General features: G+C 37.6%; 2 protein-coding genes across 2 annotated transcripts; both read right to left on the bottom strand.

Annotated features, from left to right (window-relative positions):
• Positions 1-1,559: 1,559 nt before the first annotated feature.
• On the bottom strand, positions 1,560-5,861 carry LOC141387441 (gustatory receptor for sugar taste 43a-like). The gene is made up of 10 exons (XM_073957111.1): positions 5,591-5,861; positions 5,402-5,456; positions 5,196-5,340; positions 5,034-5,127; positions 2,781-2,843; positions 2,448-2,720; positions 2,304-2,382; positions 1,970-2,231; positions 1,822-1,911; positions 1,560-1,766 (listed from the first exon to the last, which is right to left on the bottom strand). The coding sequence occupies exons 1-10, from the start codon at positions 5,742-5,744 to the stop codon at positions 1,704-1,706; spliced, it is 1,278 nt and encodes a 425-aa protein (XP_073813212.1). The 5' UTR covers positions 5,745-5,861; the 3' UTR covers positions 1,560-1,703.
• An 8,935-nt stretch (positions 5,862-14,796) lies between these two features.
• On the bottom strand, positions 14,797-18,244 carry Glo1 (Glyoxalase 1). Its single transcript, XM_073989230.1, has 6 exons — positions 18,163-18,244; positions 17,979-18,069; positions 17,763-17,899; positions 17,552-17,638; positions 15,202-15,315; positions 14,797-15,122 (listed from the first exon to the last, which is right to left on the bottom strand). The coding sequence occupies exons 2-6, from the start codon at positions 18,048-18,050 to the stop codon at positions 14,996-14,998; spliced, it is 537 nt and encodes a 178-aa protein (XP_073845331.1). The 5' UTR covers positions 18,051-18,069; positions 18,163-18,244; the 3' UTR covers positions 14,797-14,995.
• Positions 18,245-22,282: the final 4,038 nt, after the last annotated feature.

Genomic DNA, 22,282 nt, shown 5'->3' with positions numbered 1-22,282 from the left:
AATATGTTGTTATTGCTTTAACATGTTGGAGGAGTTGTTACTGTGTCCTGAACATCCTGACAACCCTTAATTAAATTCATATTAACGCCAATGTCAGTATGACAGACAGTATGTTTATTAAATATAGGATGTTTTAGTTGAAAGATGGACATATTGCTTTTCAAAATAGTCAGACTTAATCCCATAGCCGTTGTTTTAATATTTTATTAAAACAACTTTAATTTATTAGTGGGAAAAACATATTATACAGACAAATTTTGTATATCGACAGAAGTTTCTATAGAAACTTGTGTTATCAACACAGTTTTCTATAGAACATTTTGTTATCGACACAGTTTTATATTGAAAATTTTGCTATCGATACAGTTTTCTATAGAAAATTTTATCATAGGACGCAGCTTTTTATAGAAAATAGTGTTATCGAAACAGTTTTCTATAGAAAACTTTGTTATCGACACAGTTTTCTATAAAAAATTTTGTAACCGACACAACTTTCTATAGGAAATTTTGTTATCGACATAGTTTTATCTACAGCTTTCATAGAAAGTTTTGTTATCGACACTGTTTTCTATAAACATTTTGTTATCGACACAGTTTTCTGTAGAACATTTTGTTATCGACCCCATTTTCTACAGAAAATTTTTTTATCGACACAGTTTTCTATAGAAATTTTTTTAATCGACACAGTTTTCTATAAACAATTTTGTAACCGACACAACTTTCTATAGGAAATTTTGATATCGACATAGTTTTATCTACAGCTTTCCATAGGAAGTTTTGTTATCGACACAGTTTTCTATAGAGAATTTTGTTATCGACACAGTTTTCTATAGAAAATTTTGTTATCGACACAGTTTTCTATAAAAAATATTGTAACCGACACAATTTTCTATAGGAAATTTTGTTATCGACATAGTTTTATCTACAGCTTCCCATAGAAAGTTTTGTTATCGACACTGTTTTCTATAAACATTTTGTTATCGACAAAGTTTTCGATAGAACATTTTGTTAGAAAATAAATATTTCGATAGAAAATCGTGTTATCCACACAGTTTTCTATAGAAAATCAAGGTATCGACGAATTTTGCTTCAGAAAATTGAGCTATCGACACATTTTGTAATAGAAAATCGAGTTGTCGATACATTTTTCTGTAGAAAATCGATTTTCTATATAGAAAAATTGGTCCTCGGACACACAGTATTCTATATAGAAAATTTGGTCTTCGGACACACAGTTTTCTATATAGAAAATTTGGTCCTCGGACACACAGTTTTCTATATAGAAAATTTGGTGCTCGGACACACAGTTTTCTATATAGAAAATTTGGTCCTCGGACACAGTTATCTATATAGAAAATTTTGTCCTAGGACACAGTTTTCTATATAGAAAATTTTGTCCTAGGACACAGTTTTCTATATAGAAAATTTTGTCCTCGGACACTGTTTTCTAAATATAAAATTGTTTACTCGGACATAGTTTTCTATATAGAGAATTTTGTCCTAGGACACAGTTTTCTATATAGAAAATTTTGCCCTAGGACACAGTTTTTTCGGCATAGTTTTTCTTCTTCCTTATTTTCTATTGGCCACACTTTGTTATTGGCATTAGTTTATATTTCAGTGGTTTTTATTCAACAGATTTATATTTCAGTTTTATTACACAGTACTATTTAATTAAATATTTAACAATATCGTCAAGAGGTTTAGCCATCACTTTTTTGAAATTGTATGATAATAACCAAATAAGTTGCAATTGCTGAGAAGATCTACAAAAACGAACTATTGAAAATCAGAGAATAAAAAAATCTAAATCCCGCTTACCGAAGTCAGGAGACTACGATCAACCAAAACCAGGCCGCATGCCGAGAAACGATCTTTGAATACCAATTGTTGTTGCCAGAATTTCTTGACCTATAGCGTAAAATTAAGGAAATATTAATTTCCTACGTTTTATAGAGCTCTCACATACCTCTTCTGCTAGTATCGAATCATGTATGCCCCTTTCAATTTCACAAATGATATGAATAGTTTTACTTGACTCGGCACTTATTCGATGACATGGTTCGACAACCATAAGCAGGCGACAGGCATGAAATGTTATCCATAAAATTTGGAGCCACATAACTCCACCGGTTTTCTCAATCAAAAGTTCCATAAATAGAAAATATGACGTTGCCACAAGATGTAGGAAACAAGAGAGGAGTATAAAGAGGACAGCCATTCCATAGGAACTACATGTAAAGGCCCCGAAAAAAGTTTAAGATATAAGTTTAAGATACAACAATTATCTTCATAATTTTTACCTGGAAACCAAATCCACACATTTCGCCAAGGAATCGTGACACTCTGCCAACAGTTTTAACAGCAAGGATTTGTTCTTTTCTGAAAAGACAATAACTCGTATTAGCAAATATTTCTAAATGTATTTTCATGTCCACAAGGTCTACCTGGATTCTGGTAAAGTTCTGAGGTAATTTTTGTAAAACTTATTTGAAGTGGAGGTTCATTGCTTTTGCTCGGTATAACGGGGGTAATTTTTGGTATATTTTTAACTTGATTTTCATTCTTTGACCCAGGTGTTAAAAACGACATTCGCAGGGTAACATTTAAAGTTTTAAATCGTCGACTTAGACTCAAGGCTGTATTGGCAAAGGACACATGGAGGCATGTCAATATGTAATACAGACCATAGAACGGAATATACCATAGAGCATTTAAATCTGTAAAATAAACTTGTTATTGGAACTTTATGAGTTGGAAAATCCGATTGGAACACTTACCGGCATTTTCTCCATCGACTTTTTCTTTCGTAGCAAAACTTAACCAGCTCCATATATCAAAACCTGTTAAAAATAAAGAATAAAGACCAAGGCATATCGATATATTTTTTGCTCTGTTCCAGAACCTGCAAGAAGCTACTACTTTTTACTACGATAACAATTTTCCCTTTATGTTATCGAAGAAAATAGTAAAAATTAGTAGATTCTTGTAGTTCTGGAACATACCATATATTTATATAATTTTGCCTTGATAAAGACAAGACTATACAAAACGGTCTTTTCCTGAACTGCAAGAATCTACTAATTTTTACTATTTTTTCCGATAACATAAAGGAAAAATTGTTATCGTAGTAAAAATTAGTAGCTTCTTGCAGGTTCTGGAACAGAGCAAAAATTTGTGCTATCGACACAGTTTTCTATAAAAAAATTGTGTTATCGACAGTCTAGTGTATAAAAATTTGTGTTATCGACACTATTTGCTATAGAAATTTGTGTTATTGATTTGTGTTCTATAGAAATTTGTATTACAGCTATAGGTTTTCTTTAGAAATTGGGTTATTGGGACCCTTTCTGGTAAAGAAGTGTGTCATCGACACGAATTTTTATAAAAAACTAGCGGACCCGGCGAACTTCGTCTCGCTATTAAAGAATAAAATTTCATACAAAAACTCAATTTTCGATTTTTCCAATTTTCCGACTTTTCCAGAGAGATTTTCCAAAATTTTCTTCCGTAAAGACCTTCTCCTCGAAAATACGAATAACTGGCAAAAAATTTTACAGAAATCGGCCTAGCCGTTCTCATTTTATGAATTACTATACATTTTTTACACCATTTTTATATATATATAGATAGATTTTGTCATCGGACATAGTTTTCTATATAGAAAATTTTATCATCGGACATAGTTTTCTTTTTATAGTAAATTTTGTCAGCGGCCCAGTTTTTTATAGAAACTTTTGTCGGCGGCACAGTTTTCCATAAAAAATTTTGTCAGCGGCACAGTTTTCTATAGAAAATTTTGTCAGCGGCACAGTTTTCTATAGAAAATTTTGTCAGCGGCACAGTTTTCTATAGAAATTTTGTCAGCGGCACAGTTTTCTATAGAAAATTTTGTTAGCGGCACAGTTTTCTATACAAAATTTTGTCAGCGGCACAGTTTTCTATACAAAATTTTGTCAGCGGCACAGTTTTCTATACAAAATTTTGTCAGCGGCACAGTTTTCTATAGAAAATTTTGTCAGCGGCACAGTTTTCTATAGAAAATTTTGACAGCGGCACAGTTTTCTATAGAAAATTTTGTCAGCGGCACAGTTTTCTATAGAAAATTTGTCAGCGGCACAGTTTTCTATAGAAAATTTTGTCAGCGGCACAGTTTTCTATAGAAAATTTTGTCAGCGGCACAGTTTTCTATAGAAAATTTTGTCAGCGGCACAGTTTTCTATAGAAAATTTTGTCAGCGGCATAGTTTTCTATAGAAAATTTTGTCAGCGGCACAGTTTTCTATAGAAAAATTTGGCAGCGGCACAGTTTTCTATAGTAAATTTTGTCAGCGGCTCAGTTTTCTATAGAAAATTTTGTCGGCGGCACAGTTTTCCATAAAAAATTTTGTCAGCGGCACAGTTTTCTATAGAAAATTTTGTCAGCGGCACAGTTTTCTATAGAAAATTTTGTCAGCGGCACAGTTTTCTATAGAAAATTTTGTCAGCGGCACAGTTTTCTATAGAAAATTTTGTCAGCGGCACAGTTTTCTATAGAAAATTTTGTCAGCGGCACAGTTTTCTATAGAAAATTTTGTCAGCGGCACAGTTTTCTATAGAAAATTTTGTCAGCGGCACAGTTTTCTATAGCAAATTTTGTCAGCGGCACAGTTTTCTATAGCAAATTTTGTCAGCGGCACAGTTTTCTATAGAAAATGTTGTCAGCGGCACAGTTTTCTATAGAAAATTTTGTCAGCGGCACAGTTTTCTATAGAAAATTTTGTCAGCGGCACAGTTTTCTATAGAAAATTTTGTCAGCGGCACAGTTTTCTATAGAAAATTTTGTCAGCGGCACAGTTTTCTATAGAAAATTTTGTCAGCGGCACAGTTTTCTATAGAAAATTTTGTCAGCAGCACAGTTTTCTATAGAAAATTTTTTTAGCAGCACAGTTTTCTATACAAAATTTTGTCAACGGCACAGTTTTCTATAGAAAATTTTGTCTGCGGCACAGTTTTCTATAGAAAATTTTATCGAAAGTATATTTCTCTACTTACACATTAAAGTGGTTATAGACAGAACTGGCAAAATTAGCAATATTATTGATTTGATTGTTTCCCTCTTTCGGTTGCCATTAATGGAAGCATCAACCTGTAATTCAAAATATAAAAGAGACGATTTTGTCAGATTTTTTTTTTGCAATTTTATCATAACCTCACTTTTTGTAAACGCATATTTAGCTCTTTGGTGGGATTGAAACCGAATATGCCACATAGAACTCCGGCCGTTACAGCCATAACAATAACTGATACGTCCATAGATGTGACGGCTTTTGAAGTTATCGAATTCTGGCGGAAAGATTGTCTGTTGAATTGCAAAAGGGATGTTTTTTTAAATGGAAATCACGTTTTAAAAGTTTTATTACCTTAGCGGTATTTTGGAATTAGCATCGAATAACAGACCGCGATATGTTAGAAAAGCTGCAAATAAAATTATTTTTTTCAATATATGGACAAGAACTCTATCCTTATGTGAGACTGGGCTCTATCAGATGTAAATCTTCTAGAGAAGTGGAATGTCAAGAAGAATCCACTTATTTTTTTGTTATCCTTACACATTGCCGTTGTAAATACCAATGCATATATTATAAATGGTATACTCTTCTCAACAACATAGGTTCCTTTGTCCGACTTCTTAACCGAAAATGGGGCTAATCCTAAAATTTTACTGACAATATAAATGCAACGGCTCGATGGTGATATTTCCATTTTGTCTTCGGCGGTATTGGTTTTCTCAGATGTTATTCCCTTTAATTGCAACTAAACACTTAAAAGTTTCGCAAATTTCAGCCGGGGGATAACCATTAAAATTTCAAGCTTTGTGATTGCACTCAATGAAATGTCCTCAAATATGTACGAATTTTTTAGGTGGTGGCGGCTTTTGTCAACAAAATATTCGTACAAATTTTTGTATAGCGTGAGAAAACTATTTAGTAGGATACATATATGGAACACCTACACATATCTATGTATGCATACAATAAACAGCATACATATGGGGAAAATGGGAAGAAAGGGTAACTTAATTCCACGTTTATGGGTATGGTCAATGGCTTCTTTGATTCAAAGAACAAATGCGCTATGTACGGCATTGGCAGTCGAGGAGCTGATGCAAAGGCTATATTTTATTCCCTTCTTCGATCTTTCACACGGAAACTTCTTTTAACATGCTGAACTTGGATGAACTGATAGATTTGGAGGGTTTCCTGATGAACCCAACAATTTTGGAAAATGTTCATCGTAAATTATTATGCGTATTATTCCGCTGATAATGGCCTTGCCTTCCTAGACGTCAGTACCATCCCGAAGAATCTTCGTCTCATCATGCAGATTGTCCACTACTTTTCACAAATGACTTTAGAGAACCTAAGAGTAAACCGATCATAACGAAATCGGAACTTCGGTTGCTACATCCGATTTCGGATGTGAAATCGTAACGAAAGTTGTAAGGAGTGGTTGACATAATTATTTAGGAACGAAATCGGAAAAAATCCTTGGCAAATTCAGAAGAGGAATTTTTTTTGGACATTTCGCTTCTAATTCGGAACGAAATCTGAACAAAATCGGAAAGATTTTTTTCAGAATGTGCTTCCGAAATTATTCAGACGTGTCGGACATCCGACATTTGGCACATGACGCCAAGATCGTACGATCATTCGTTTACGTAACGATCTTAATGCCGTATGCAGGGTGTGGAATACAGGAAAGGTGGAGGTTATACAGTTTCGGAGATATATGTATCTCCACCTTGGGGAACTTCTTGTTTCATTCTACGGGGCTTGGACTTTTTGTTCCTGATTTCCACGTACGACTGCCGTACACACATATAATTGATTATCCGACGTTTCAAACTTAGCCGGAGGATAGTCTGCTTGTTATCTTCTTCAAACATTGTGGAGTGTCTGACGGTATCAAAGGCTTTGGATAAATACATAGTCGTAACGTCGCCAAAGTTGACTGAGGTCATATCTTCCTTCTTCCGAGGGTTCGAAATGCTTCAATTCCTCAGATGATCTAGCTACTTGTTCGGCATGTGCTCACCGACGTTAAGCAAATCTACCTCAGCAGATCCACAACCGACTGCAGCATTTTGAGTATAAGCTCCCTTCCCATTGGGGAACCCATGCTAGAGACACCTTTCTGTATGATAAGGCCATTAACTGCCTCAACAAGGAAATCTCACGATTATGACACTTAATGACCTTGACGCCCTTTGAAGGCAGGCACTGCCGAAATAACTGACACCATGATTAAGCATCATGTCAGAAACAATGATCCTCCGAAGACCAATTTCTACTAGCAATCAGCGACGCCGATCATTTTGTCGGGGTCAGCTCGGTAGGTGATTGCCACTCGAAAGTCTTCTTGCAGATCGAACCCGAAGCTTTATCCATCTTCTCAGAAGATGGTGGTTTCCCAGTTGCAACCTGTGGATGTTCCTGGACACGACTTTTCCACCGCTTTACCCTTGCTTTCCTTCGCCTATTGTTCTCCTTTACGGATGTCGTTTGGTTTAGCCTTCTTCATTCCAGTCTGGGTTGGGTTCTGTTTCGGAGCAGAGATTGACCCCACCTTTTTTGCTTTGTGCAGTGAACTTCGTCACTTCTACTCTTTTGCTTGTCACCGCAACTTCTATTGAGTCTTTGGTTTTAGCATCTGCAAGTACTAGAGGGAATATCTTATCCACATGAAGCTCGCGTCTATGTACATGAAGTTAAGTTCTCTCGAATTTCCTTGCCTCTAATGAAGTAGAACTTCTTCTCAGTATACAAATTCTGGTCACGTCCCACGAATCTGTGTAGATACGTCACAGCACGCTTATAATGTTTTGTATCATTGACTTCTCTGAAGGTTCTGTCCTTAGAATAATTGACCAGTGTTGAGCTTCCTTGGATTCCCCATCATCAGTCAATGATATTGTTGCATCCTGCCTTCGAAGTTTATTACCAACATGTACCGATATAGGACCAGCTGAAAATGGGCTTGCTCCCAGTTGATCATTCTAATACTCCCTTCGGCTGACTTACCAAGTAGTATACTTCACTGGGATCAACGTGGTGTCCAGCTCATCGTCAGTTAGGGTCAAGTTGAGTAACATGACTTCCGGGGGTATGTTCTGATTATGCTCTTCTGGAACAATTTTTAAAGTTGGTCCCCACCCAAAGAATTGGTGCTGTCAGTCGTAGATTGGTTTGCATCTTGGTTTTATCGTTGCCCTAAGAGATCGCCGATTCGTCATCTTTCCTATCGTGTTAGTGTTACTCTCTCTTAGATGCCACTTCAATAACCCCAGCATTCTGAGGATCCAGGATATCCCTAAGATTGAAGAGACATGTTGGCTGAGGTCTGTAGAATGCTACCCTCAGACAGTTCTGATTCAAAATGTCACAAAAATCCCCTTACCACCCGCCACCCGAGAAGACACTTTTAGTAGGAGAATGGAATCTCAATATCAACATCAAGCCCAATCGCCCCTAGAGGCTACATTGAGAGCGGCGTTGATTTGCCTCAACCTCTCATGGGTGATTCAACCAGGGCCACTCTTAAAGTTGAAAGACAGCAGGCCAAAAAGAACGCATAGACCTGGAAAGACTGACTCAGTACCGGTCTCACCCACTGGGAGTGTGGATTCGAACTTAGTAAAAAAAAATCAACGGTGAAGCCAGTTAGGTCCAAGAGACCCATCATGTGTTAGGACTCCACAACCTCTACCTCATTTGCTTGCTATCCAAAGACAGGTCCGAAATGATGCCAATACTAATGATAACCTCACCAAAGCCACAAGGGAACCTCCATATCTCATCGCTTGGATAGCAAACACGAAAAGAAAAACATCAAACGACCGATGGTTCTAGAGGACGAGCTTCGAGTGGCCGTCATCGAGTCCATCTTAATGGATGTTTGCTGATCGAAGATCGTCTGCAATATATTTTGTTCTCTGGCGATGTTCCACCTAACTTTACTATGGGAAATATAGTAGGGTATTAAATATTCGCACTCGAAGTTGAGCCTTATTTGCAATAATAGGTGTGTGTCAAGTACCCCCACATTCCCATTATTAACAATCGAACAGCAAAGGTGAAAATAATAGCACAGTAAATAAATTTGTTCAGATAATCTCATCTGTTCGATTTAGGTTCAATTAGAACATTGGTTGCTGTTGTTGTTGTAGCAGCTTCTACAAGAACATGTATATCTTCATTTTATAGATTCGGCTCTGCTTTCAGCTCCAAGTGCAGAAAGGACGCAACCTGAATAGGATTAGTCCAAAGTGAGCGTGGAGTCAGGTTAGTCGGGTTGGCTGGGCAGTTAAACAGGTGCTGCGTACTATGCGGACCGGTGCCACATGCTGGTCAGATATTCCGCGTGCCATCAATCTTGGCCCAGTAAGAATTGAGGCAGCTGCACCAACCAGATCAGTTGTGCCGACTCTCGTTTGCCTTGGCAGCTGTTGCCCTTCTGGTGATCATCGAGGACGATATTCTCATTATAGGCTGCCAGAGCCTCAGCGACCGCATCAGTGTGGAAATCTCTTAAACCTGCCTGATAGGAGCGTTGATCTAGAGGTTCTCTTTTATATCTCTGGATCTTCCTTTCCAGATCACGATAAACCTCCCTGACTCGTCTGGGGGTTCAGGCATATCCACCAGATGATGATTTGGGTGGTCTTGCCTATAGCATCCAAGAAAGTACTACATTGTCAACATCCTGTTGTGTCGACGCACAGGAAGGATCTTGGTCTCCTCATGTAAATGGTCCACTACAGACATCAGGCAGGGCAGCATTCTGGCAGATTTGTAAGTTATCCCATTGCGTATCACTTACGTTAGCAAACCACGCTGGCGCCGCATAGCTTACCACAGACCGACTTATCGTGTCGTATGTGGTTAACAAGGTATCTTTATCCGCACCCCAAGTGCTGCCGGCTAGGGACTTAAGGACCTTGTTCCTGTTTCTCAGCTTATCGCAGATATCTGTGGCATGCTTGGACGACTTATACATGCTATCGAATATGACCCCTAGGACTTTGGGGTAGTTTGTGGTCGGAATAATTGCACCGTCGACCTGTACATTCAGTGGGAGCTTCATTTGCGCCGTCCATGTGGTGAACAGTGTGGCTGTTGACTTAGTGGTGGGTATTTTCATATTCCTCGCATGGAAAAACTCTACAAGATAAATGAGATAGGCGTTTAGCCTGTCACAAACGTTACCGATGTTGGAACCTTATGTCATTAGTGTACAATCATCCGCGTAGGTAATTAAATCAATGCCGTCGGGAGGGCATGGAATTGCAGAAAGGTAGAGGTAAAACAGTTCCGGAGATATCACCCCTCCTTGGGGAACTCCCTGCTTCACTCTACGGGGTTTGGACTTCCTGTCTCTGAATTCTACGTATGACTGGCGACAATACAAATAGTTGATGACCCAGCGTTTCAGACAGGGCCGGTAGTATTGTCGATATCCTCGAACAGCCTAGCATTGCTGACCGTATCAAACGCTTTGGTCAGATCCAATGCTACCATCTCTGTTCTGTGGCATGGTTTGTCGTGGTTGAGTCCTTGTCCAATATATGTGGAAATGGCGTGCAGTGCTGTTGTGGTACTATGCTGCTTCCGGAACACGTATTGATGACCCGCAACTGGATAACACGTTCTAATTCTGGGTAGGAGTAACGCTTCGAGTATCTTTGCTACTGGCGATAGAACTGAAATCGGCCGGTGTGATTCACCTTTGCTGGCATCCTTGCAAGGTTTCAGCAGCGGGATCATCTTCCAGGCATCGGGAACTATTAAGGTGGCTAGCGATACGACCTTACATAAATACTCGACTCCCGGGTCATTCAGCTGTTTTAGCATCACCATTGAAATTCCGTCAGGTCCAAGCGCTTTGGATGACTTTGCACCTCTGATAACATCTGCAACATCATCCATCGTAAATTGTGGCGGTTCTTACTTGGCTGGAAGAGATCGCAAACGACGTAAAACACTTCTCTTCGCCCGGTCGCTATCGGGGTGCTTGATAAAGTGTCGGCAGAAATAGCCTGCGCACCTCTTCGGATCTGTCACAGCATCGCCGTTGAACATGACAGATGTCCGATCGTCTCTCCTACCAGGGTTCGATAGCGCCGTAACCGGGTGATTAGGGTTCGTGCGGCGAAGCTCATCATGCTAATTAGCTAATCCCGTAGGTCTTATTTCAGGTATTCGACCAGCAGGAATAAAGCGAGCGGCTGCAGCAGTTGATGTCTCGGAATTTCCTCTTTGCTACCCGAACATCAGAGGGATTGGGCAGTTCTCTGAAGCGTTGTTTAGTGAACTCTCTGAAACGTTGCCAATCCGCTTTCCCATGGTTAATGAAAATACGGCGGTTATGAAGTCTGGTGGTGTATTTATGGAGATGAGGATTGGGAGATGGTCCGAACCAAGGGAAATGACGGGTTGCCATGTCACGTCATTCGTCAGACCGGGTGAACGTTGTATCCATCACAACTCCGAAGACTGCTGTTGTTCTTCAGCTTCGTTTCCTGAACAGAACTGGAACAGCAATACGTGGTGTTAACGAGTGCTGCTGAGGGAGGGAGTTTCATAATCCGATGACGATGAAGACTCACTGGGGATCATGTTGGTGGATGAGACGCTGACGCTATCCCGGCACGGACCAAAAGAATCCGGAGCAGGCATTCCGGGACATGCCGCTCACAAAATAAAAATAAAGACGAACAAATAGTAGCTGAGGTGACGGCCCCTGGTCGAGAAGATGTTTCCTCGGGTCAATCCAGTACATAGATCCGGCCTTCGCGGGAGAACCTTGGTGATATCTTCTGTCATAGAAATTCGACCCAACGAGTCATGGTGTGCACAGTATCTTGAAGAAGTTATCGTTATAATAATTCAATGTTTAACTATACCTAAGACGCCGTCGTGCACCATTTCATCTACTTTTTGCCTGCGTCCAGGTTTTTTTTTTTTTTTTCTTTTCTCGCAGTATTTTTCCGCAAAGACCTTTATTGCTTCCCAACTTCTTTCATTTTGCAACATTTTGAGAACAATGGACGTTATGAGTATTCACAACTGAAACTGGAAAACTAGACGGAATACTAGTAGTGCTACTAGCATGGACACTAGTAAGGGTTCTGCTGGATGGGAGTATTCTGAAGGGAAACTCCCCGTGAGTTTTATCTCGCTGCCGTTTAACTTAAAGGTGAGAGTGAGACAACTCACGGTGAGTGTTCATTCAGAATAACCCCCAACATCTAACGGACGTGGAAATCTAGTAAATGGCATATGTCACAAATTATTGCTTGCTTGCTTGCTAGCTAGTGTGACCTTTCTTTTTTTCATTCATCAGGCAACCACAAAATATTTTGTGCTTGTTGGACGGTTGGATAGTAATCGATAATTGCGAAGTATCGACAGTCAAAACTGACAATGTGTATTGCACTTTAGTAAAATGGCAAGCAAAGCCCTACGCTAGTTCAGGAGCTTAGATCAGATTGGCGCGGGAACTTATGGAGATAGTGTGTAGGAATTTCGATTTTCTATTAATGATTAATCGATTTCGATTAATCACTCTGTATGCCCGGGTTCGACTCCCCGGCCAGGAAACAATTTTCAACGGTGACAAAATATCCCTCAGATTAATGTTGGTGACATTACCCGAATATTTCAGCAATGTTAAACTTCTCTACAAGTGGTGTCGTAAGATAAGCCGTTTGGACTCGGCGATATATAGTACATACATATGTACCATATCATTGAATCGGGGTACACTCATTGATATAAGACTCTCTTGTCCCTTCAGGGATATTTGTGGAACAATTATATATTATTACTAGCTGGCCCGGCCCGCGTTGCTCGGCCGTTTTTGAGGTCCCGGTATAAACATTTACAACTACAACTTTTTTCTACAACGGATTTCTACTACCAACACACCAACCACCAATTACCAATAATATCTGAAAGTTCACGTTTTGGTCAAAACAGCTGTGGGGGAGGTCACCCGAGACCACTACTTCCCGTTATACTATGAGAATTTGCATTGAAAGCTGTTATTTCGATAATTTGAAGAACTTTGGCTGATTTCCCAATCGATTGTTTTGGAATTTTGGTCAAGTGCCATTTCAAATTATCGGAATTTTACTGTGAACATTGTGAAGTTGACCGCAATGTCTAACTTATTGAAGCCAGTTTTTATAGCGCTTTTAAAGACACGCGTACTAACATTACGGATATTATCTGCAATTATACATTTTTGAGAAAAAAAATTGTGGACCGCGATATATCACTTCCGCGATGATCATTCAGGGTCAGTGTAATAATTACCATAGCATTGCAAACAAGTTTTAAACAATAGGTTGAAAAATACCTTCGATTTCACGTTTTGTTATAAAAATTTGTGTGGGAAGTACCCTGGTCACTCTATTGACCACTATAAAAAGTAGTTAAAAACCTATTCTCAGACCTACAAACTCCACATACAAAATTTCATCAAATTCGGTCCAGCCGTTTCGGAGGAGTTCAAAGCCGAACACCGTGACAGGAGAATTTTATATATATATATATATATAATATATATATATATATATATATATATATATATATATATATATATAGATTACATTTATTAATCGATTAGTCGAATTTTTTGCATTGAAAAGTCTAAAAATCTAATTTGACTCTTCATGGTTTATTTTCGGTTTTCCCGCCAAAAATGTTTCATATTTTTCTACTGACCGTATCAAAAATTATTAGAGTGATGTAAGAAAGCCAAAAGGAACTTTTGAACAAACTTTCAATGACGATCAATACATTTCAAACCAAATGCACCTCCTTTGTTTATGTCCATATTGAAGGAAATCGTTAAGAGTCTGCTTGATATTATCGCACTTTCCGGCACTCTGGAAATAAGTAACAGGGACGTATTTTCCCAAGGCTGGAAAGTAAAGCCTCTAGTTGGCAAAAAACTAAAGGCCGATTACACTTTCCTCATTTCAGTATTAAGTATTAGTTAACTGCATTTCACGAAATAGAAGCTCTGTTCCTTTACGTGCAAGAATCTTCAAGTTTTACCACTTTTTACTCGAAAAGCGTTCCTTTAATTTAGACACCGTACAATTCATATGGGAGCAGTTTACAACTTTTACTACTTTTGCCGGTTTTACTATTTGCAAAAGTAAAGGAACAGACCAAGAATTAGCTTTCAATAATGTGAAGCTTGAGGTCAACCATTCTGTTCAAAAGCATTTATCTATCCAAACTGAATGGATTCATAAGATGCTGGAGAGTTGCACATTTTAGGACGTTGCTTCTTAACTTTTTTATGTAAGTAACTCAGCTATAATTGCATGCACAACTGTTGAAATGTCCGCGCTTCATTGTCGTCACCTATTAGAATTTTAAAGAGTTGTTGTGGTGTTTGATGCATGCAAATAATGATTATTAACACAATGCAAATACGAAAACATGAATGAAAATCGACATGAATGTGGTTATAGTAAACCAAAATTTCACACGAAAAATTTTGTTTATTTTCAATTTGTGGTTGACAAATCCCACTCACTATTGAATCCTTGTTGAATGAATGAATGAAATCTTAGCATGACAGCTAAGTCCCAATTTACATTAGGCGAGTTTACTTGCGGCAATTGTCAGTTTGATGGAGAGAGAGGTGAGGTATATGGTAACCCTTTGCCTCTCAACACCCTCTCTCACCCACAAACTGACAATTGCCGCAAGTAAACTCGCCTAATGTAAATTGGGACTTATAATTAAGGAAATTTTGAATTTTGTTTATTTAGTTTCTTTCTCCTGGCTCTCTTCTTAATTGTTATTGTGTAAATAGTAAAATGTTCTTTACAAAAATACGAGTATAAGTATGTGAATGTGTATATAAATATGTATGTACAAGGATAACGAAATATTTTGTTTGCGTTCATGTTTTTTTGCGCAAAGTAAGGCAATTTAATTGCACACAGTATTGGCATTGAAGATTTCAATCCAATAACCATCAGGATCCTTAATAAAAGCCAAACCCTTCATGCGACCATCATCGGGTTTCTTCACAAATTCAACGCCCATTTCTTCGAATCTAGGAAGGAGAAAGAACGAAACGGTAAGTTTTATTATTGCAAATGTTTGAAAATAATTTTCATATTTGGTTATCCTACCTCTTGCAGGCAGCATATACATCAGGTACCATAATACCAATGTGTCCAAATCCACGAGGATCAGAATTACCATTGTGATAGCTTTGGTCGGGATCGTTTTCGGTGCCCCAATTGCTGAAAGTACACAAAAAGTTATATTATATTAAACATACCAAATGCTTGTTTAGCCACATGGGGTTAAGGTTTTGAATGCGGAAGTGCCAAATCGGAGGTTTCTAACGTATATATCCCACGAAGAAACTGACTAGATTTATGGTGCAACTCTCTATGTAAGTGATTTGTTCCAAAATTTACACAAGGTAATATGGAAATGGGAGACCGTGGTGCAATGGTATGCACACCCACCTTGCAGGCTGAATTCCCGGGTGGGTTCGATTCCCAGGCCAGGCAACATCAAATTTCAACGCAAAGTATCCCTCAGTGGAATGTTGGCGTCATTTCCCGAGTATTTCAGGAATGTAAAACGTCTGTACAAGTGGTGTCTTAAGACAAGCCGTTCGGCAATCAATAGGTTCGATATCATTGAGCTAATATGAATCGGGATGCACTCATTGATATGGGAGAATTTTTCTCTTGTCCTTCTGGGATGTTTTTGGAACAATTATCTATATGGAGATGGACTAAATCGATCGACGCCTGCTGATACCTCCACCACAAAGTTCAAAGTTTTCGCTTAAGTGCAGTCTAAGGACATGTCTTGGACTATTTGAATTTTTGGCAGCAGAGTTGTCCTTGAGGCTTCAATTACGATGGTACAATACCAACCCATATTTTCTGATATAATGGCTCAAATGATCTAAAAATCCGTGCCGGGTCCAACTAAATCACTGACGCGGACGATACTTATGAATTAAATATCCGATTTGGCTGAAACATAGCAAATTGTCTTCCAAACGTCATCACGTTTCAAGAAGGTCTATATATAGGACAACGACTTCAGGTACCCCCATCACAGTAGTTCAACATGTTTATTTTAACCCCCAGTTTTTGTAAAAAATTGTATTGTTCTCACACGAATTGTCAAATTTTATAGATCGATTTACTCGCCTTAACGCAAATGTGGAACGCTGATTTTTGAATGAGGAAATCTTAACTATATAGGGAACGTATCTTCGAAGAATTAGGTCTGTATGTCAACTAGGGGCTGATCTATGGATATCCAAATTATTGCGAATATAGACGAGCGAACAAAAAACAGTTACAAAAACAGGGGGTAAGTGCAGTGGCTCCAAGAGAATCGTTTTGAAATTCGTATCGAATGTGCTCCTTGTGGTCCTTTTCTACGGTGACCAACTGAAATAGCTGGTGGGCATGATAGCTATCGAAAGGAGTGATAGTCCAACATTTGCATATCGTAATATTTATCTTAAACTTAATCAATTTTGAAGGACTATATCGAACAACACTCTCGGGAACCTCCCTTACAAAAGTTCTAAATTGTTCGCGTAAGTGCAGTATAAAGGCTCTTCGAGGATCGTTTTAAAATTGTTATCGAAGGTAGCCCTTGTGCTACTGCGTACAGCGGTATAATGTTTTCGTTAGCAAGTCCATGCTTCCTGACATAATGGTCCAGAATCTCTAAGAAGAATCCTACGGTTACCAACTAAAATGGCTGATTGACATGATAACTACCGAAAGAAGTGAATGTAATTCGAAACATTTTAGTTGTAATTCGTAACATTCCATTTGTAATTCGAATTATTCTATTTGTAATTCGAATTAATCTATTTGATATTCGAATCATTCCATTTGTAATTCGAATTATTCCATTTAAAATTCGAATTATTCCATTTGTAATTCGAATTATTCCATTTGTAATTCGAATTATTCCATTTTTAATTCGAATTATTCCATTTTTAATTCGAATTATTCCATTTGTAATTCGAATTAAAAAAATGTGAGAGGCTATAAAAATATGAGAAATATTACTGATATTTACTGAAATTTAAAGGTCCATATGTCGGGAAGTATGGACTTGTGCAAGAACAAATTTATATAGTTATACTCAAGAACCCCAGGGCTATCTGTGGTACATATATCATCAAGATCCGGGACCGGACCCTAAACTCTTATGTTGAAATTGTCAGCAATCGATATTTCCAAATATTTTCTATATTTTCAGGTAAACTAAATCAACACTGGCGCAGTAAAGACTTACGAATCTTTCCGATCATTTTAATATTATGTTATTAGTCCTCCTGCTGATACATCCGTCACCAACCTTAATCCCATAACTAAGGGAGATCTATAGATATTGTATTCTTTTATCGACAGACTGTATTCCTTTATCGAATATATCATGATGATATTTATTATATTTCGTATACAACAGGTAAAATGTTATACTTACTGTGTCAGTTCTACTGTGGCCTTCCGGCTCATGGCCCATTGAGTACGTTCCTTGGTATCCTTGGGAACTTCAGAGGGATTTTCATATCTAGAAGAAAAAATTAAGAACTACATTCAAGTGCTGATAAAGTTTATTGCCATTGGACAACAGCAGAAGCAGCACACTTGCGCTGCAGTCAGTAGCAAACAATGTGACTTCACCACATACTCACCCCATAAAGTACAATGAAAATTGGGCAGCTGGGAAATCTAATTTTTGCAATAAAGTCATACCCAAAACACCGGTATAGAATGGCAGGGATTTGCGTGGATCTTTAATACGATACATGGTTTGTTGGAAAAGAAAATCCTAGGAGTGTGAAAAAACACATAAATACCGGCATTCCAATATTTAATATTTTACATATTTTATTGTCTCGAATTCCTACCTTGGTAGAGGGATCTGCTGGTTTACATAATTCCTCAGCTTCGGAATTGGTTAGACCTGTTAATTCAGCCATGGTTTTCAATTGCAAGTTCCTAATTCAAATATTTAATAGTTTTTATTAATAATTTATCTATATTTTTGTAAGAACAATCTAGAGTTGTGATTTTTTGCAAATAAGAATTTACCTCTCGCTCTGCCAGCCAACAAAAAACTGTGTGCTTCAACTAAAAATACTTGACTAAATTATCTCTCTGCTCTGCTGTGGAGGCTATGTTTGTGTTGGTTACATACATATGGGTGGGTTATGGTTGTGTTTATACAAAATGATGATGCCAATTTGATTTTTAAATGAACTATGATGGGGAATTAGATTGGAATATTAGGGGGGAAAATTAATCTTAGGGAGAGATCCAAAAATGGGTGGGCAGGTCATGATGGTGACACTGAATACTGCTCAGTAGTTGGACCTCTAACACATTTTTTGGTTACCGACAAAAATCGGTAAAATTAAAACCGCAGCGGGTTTTTTCGTACCGGATTGACCCGAAACCATAGTGTTTCGGCCAGCGAAACACTTTGCTGCTACAACAACAACTAATGTGGAGTAGGTATCATAGGCATTGGGACTAATTATTCCACTAACAGACCTAATCATCAAGGTTATTGACAGAGAGGTAGATGAAGTGGCCCTAAATGTTGGGTCATTTCAGGGTTCTTATCTCTGAAAGTATCGTCTTCCCCTAGAACAAATTGAATGTCTTCTGGATCACAATGACCAACCCTACTAAATGTTCAACACTATCCCGGAAGTGGCCTTAAACTAGATTAAAGAGCAAAAGTATTGAAATGTTTGCGGAGGAGGTATCTGAAGGAATGGACACAGTCCGGCGGGGTTTTTATAGCTTTTGTCTCCTCCAGGGATTTGTGGACTTGCCCTAAAAAAAATTACCGATGTAAAAAATTTCAAAACTGAATTTATACGAAAATTTTGAATGGTACCTAAAGGAAAGAACCGATGTAGTCCATATTGAATTGGAACCTGGGTCCTAATTACGACATTCGATTCGATCGAGCATTTTCTCGCGAATATAAAAATCAAACTATTAAACCCTATTCGTACAACCAATCGTACATTCACTAAGGTAGATGCATTATCAATTTGTTACAACACTGCCAAAAAGTTTTACAAAAATAAATCATTTCGTACATTTTTCTACCACAACTTTATTCCGAAATTATTACCCAAAAGTACTATTCAACAATTTCAGCAAATATTTACATTTTTCATTAATAAGTTTGTTTTTTAGTTTTTGTTTAAAAATAAACACATATTTTTGGTCTGTTCCTTTACTCTTATGTTACACGCTAAAACTTTCATACGAAACTTTCCCATTATTTTGGCGTTCATAGATCGAGTTCCATACAAAAGTAATTTTATGAAATTACTGTAATGGGGAACTCGACCTAAGAACGCCAAAATAATGGGAAAGTTTCGTATGAAAGTTTCAGCGTGTAACATAAGAGTTACTTTTGAAAGTGGTAAAACCGGCAAAAGTAGCAAAAGTTGTAATCTGCTTCCATATGAGTTGTCTGAAGTAAAGGAACGCTTTTCGAGTAAAAAGTTGTAAAACTTGAAGATTCTTGCACGTAAAGGAACAGAGCTTTTACTATCTACTTTCTTAATGTTCTTTGAACACAGGTTTTCATAGTTCGATTTTTTTCATTCACGAGTAAATACTCGATCGAATCGAATGCCGTAATTAGGCCCTTGACTTGGCTTAAAAATGACGATGTTCAAAGTTATCGGTTACTCTCTTCGATATTTAGGGAACGAATTTGAACTTTTGCGAAGGAGGTACCTAAAGTAATATCGGATGGATCTTAAGGCCTGCGTACATAAGCTGCTTTGCCTGATTGCCTTGCTTTGCTGCTTCAATAAAAAAATAAAAGAACAAAGAAGGCCGACCCAATTTCCAACTGATGGCAACCAAGTTCGAAATTTCGTCTTTATTCTATTATTTTTATTACGTCAGAAATGAAGCAGGTAAGCAAGGCAATCAGGCAAAGCAGCTTATGTACGCAGGCCTTTAGAGCTGGATCCAATGTGCATTTTAGTTGGTCACTGTAGGATTTTTTTGAGCTTTTTGTAAGGAAGCATGGAATTGCCCACGAAAAAATTATATCGTTTTAATCAGGGTCACACAGACTACTTTCGATGAAAATTTCAAAACAATCCTCGAACAGTCATTAAACCAAACTCAAGCGAACAATTTGAACTTTTAGTTGGAAGGAGTTGTCCGACATAGTCTATCTTCAAATTTGATTTAATGGGCCGATTCCGTACAGCGAGGCGAGTCGTGTCGCGTTGCCAGTTGCAATTTTTCCATTACGTATGGCAAAAGTCGCACGACGACGTCAAATTTTGTCGCTGTAATGTTCATTTTCCGGCGACAACAAATATGCTGTCGCCGTTCATTTTTACCAACGAATAAAAATAAAAAAAAAAAAATAAAAATAACTTGTTATCGACGATTATTTTCTATCGCTGTACGCAGTGCATTTTTTAAATTTTGTCACAGAGACGATAGACGACGCGACATGACTCGCCTCGCTGTACGGAATCGGCCCATAAGTTAGAGATAAATAATACGATGTGCAGAAGTTGGACCAAACTCAGTCACCCCTTTCACGCCAGACATTTTAGTTGGTTACCGTAAGATTTTTAGAGCTTTTCGATCATAATGTAAGGAAGAACTTGCCACTAATAACATAATATCGATTTAAACAGGACCACAAGGAAAACGACCTGTTAGGATGTGTAAAGTTCGGCCAAATCGGATCGGCTACTCAATTCGTAAATTATCGTTCGCATCGGTCATTTTATTTGGTATCGTCAGGGTTTTTGGACCATTATCTAAGGAAGTATTGACTTTCGTGCCAAAAAAATTATATCGTCGAAATAAGAGCCGCGAGGATAACCTGTTGAAAAAAAAAATTTCAAAATACCGCCTGACTAACTGAACTTTTGCGAAAAGTTTGGAAATTTTGTGAGGAAGGGACACGGAGTGGACCTACATATCGTCACCATAAATGCCCGAAGACGTAACCGACATGAAAATCGAAAATCGTTTTTTGACGTAATCTGATACATAAAGCTAAAATACATGCTTTGGCAAAATTTCAAGCTTCTACGTTCAAAAACAACGATCCTATTCAAAAAATGGCATTTCGAAAAATGGAATAATATCGCAGATTTTCTTGTAATGGAGGATCTCAAAACTAAGCAATTCAGCGGTTTGGTTTCACTACTTATTCCCCTTCGTATACGATCGATAACATCCCATATACTCGCCTTCATAAGATTAATATTCCGTAAAACAGTTTTTAATTTTATAACGTTTTTTGCTTCTCCTGTAAAGTTTTGGTTTTGTGGGTTACGTCTTCGGGCATTTATGGTGACGATATATAGTCCATAGTCGAACCTGATTTGTTTCCAAGTGCGTTATTCCCTCCGAGAGTAATCGCGCGCACCCCTCTTTGTGGAAGGTACCCGAAGGTGTACTTCGTAAGACCCTTTCCAAAAGGGTGCTTTTTAAGACGCTTTCCAAAGAAAAGGGTGCGTCTTAAGACCCTTTCCAAAGGAAAGGGTTCATCTTAAGACACATTCCAAAGGAAAGCATGCTTTGTATGACCCTTTCCAAAGGAAAGCATGCTTTGTAAGACCCTTACCACAAGGAAAGGGTGCTTTGTAAGACACTTACCAAAAGGAAACGGTGCTTTGTAAGACCCTTTCGAAAGGAAAAAGTGCTTACCAAAAGGAAAGGGTGCTTCATAAGGCCCTTACCAAAAGGAAAGGGTGCTTTGTAAGACCCCTTCCAAAGGAAAGGGTGAATTGTAAAAAAAATTGTATAAAATTTAATAATACAAAACAATACTTACTTTCTCGTCTCCAAAGTGAAAACAATTTGAATACTTTTTTTTGTTATATATGCTTTTTTTCTTTTATGTTTATTAGAATATGTAAAATTTTTTGTTGTTTTGTATCCATTGTATTTCTTCGTCTGGTCTCATATAATTTGTTACTTCGTTCATGTTTTATTCTTCTTTGCTTTGCTCTTTTTTGTTGTTGTAATAATAATTGGTATTTGTTTTGTTTTTGTTGTTATAATTATAACTCTTAAATTTACTAAATTCAATAAAAAATAAATTAAAAAACTATTAATTATAATAATTAATATATTTAAGAATAATAAAAAAGAAGCAAATAAATTGGCAATTTTTGTGTTAAGAAATAAAAAAAGAAAA

The sequence above is a fragment of the Musca autumnalis genome, unplaced genomic scaffold (genome assembly GCF_047663935.1).
Source record: "Musca autumnalis isolate F117 unplaced genomic scaffold, ASM4766393v1 scaffold_5, whole genome shotgun sequence".
Lineage (NCBI taxonomy): Eukaryota > Metazoa > Arthropoda > Insecta > Diptera > Muscidae > Musca > Musca autumnalis.
Note: the sequence above shows the minus strand (reverse complement) of the source record. Positions and strands in the feature narration are given on the sequence as shown.

Bases quoted from the DNA above. Each gene is read 5' to 3' on its own strand.
- LOC141387441 (XM_073957111.1), bottom strand. From the start codon at position 5,744: ATGGAAATATCACCATCGAGCCGTTGCATTTATATTGTCAGTAAAATT. The intron at 2,844-5,033 runs GTAAGTAGAGAA...TATTTTTAACAG, and splicing joins GTCTATAACCACTTTAATGT to GTTTTGATATATGGAGCTGG. The intron at 1,767-1,821 runs GTAAGCGGGATT...TCGTTTTTGTAG, and splicing joins ATCGTAGTCTCCTGACTTCG to ATCTTCTCAGCAATTGCAAC.
- Glo1 (XM_073989230.1), bottom strand. From the start codon at position 18,050: ATGGCTGAATTAACAGGTCTAACCAATTCCGAAGCTGAGGAATTATGT. The intron at 17,639-17,762 runs GTGAGTATGTGG...TTTTTCTTCTAG, and splicing joins TTTTCATTGTACTTTATGGG to ATATGAAAATCCCTCTGAAG. The intron at 15,123-15,201 runs GTAGGATAACCA...TCTCCTTCCTAG, and splicing joins GTATATGCTGCCTGCAAGAG to ATTCGAAGAAATGGGCGTTG.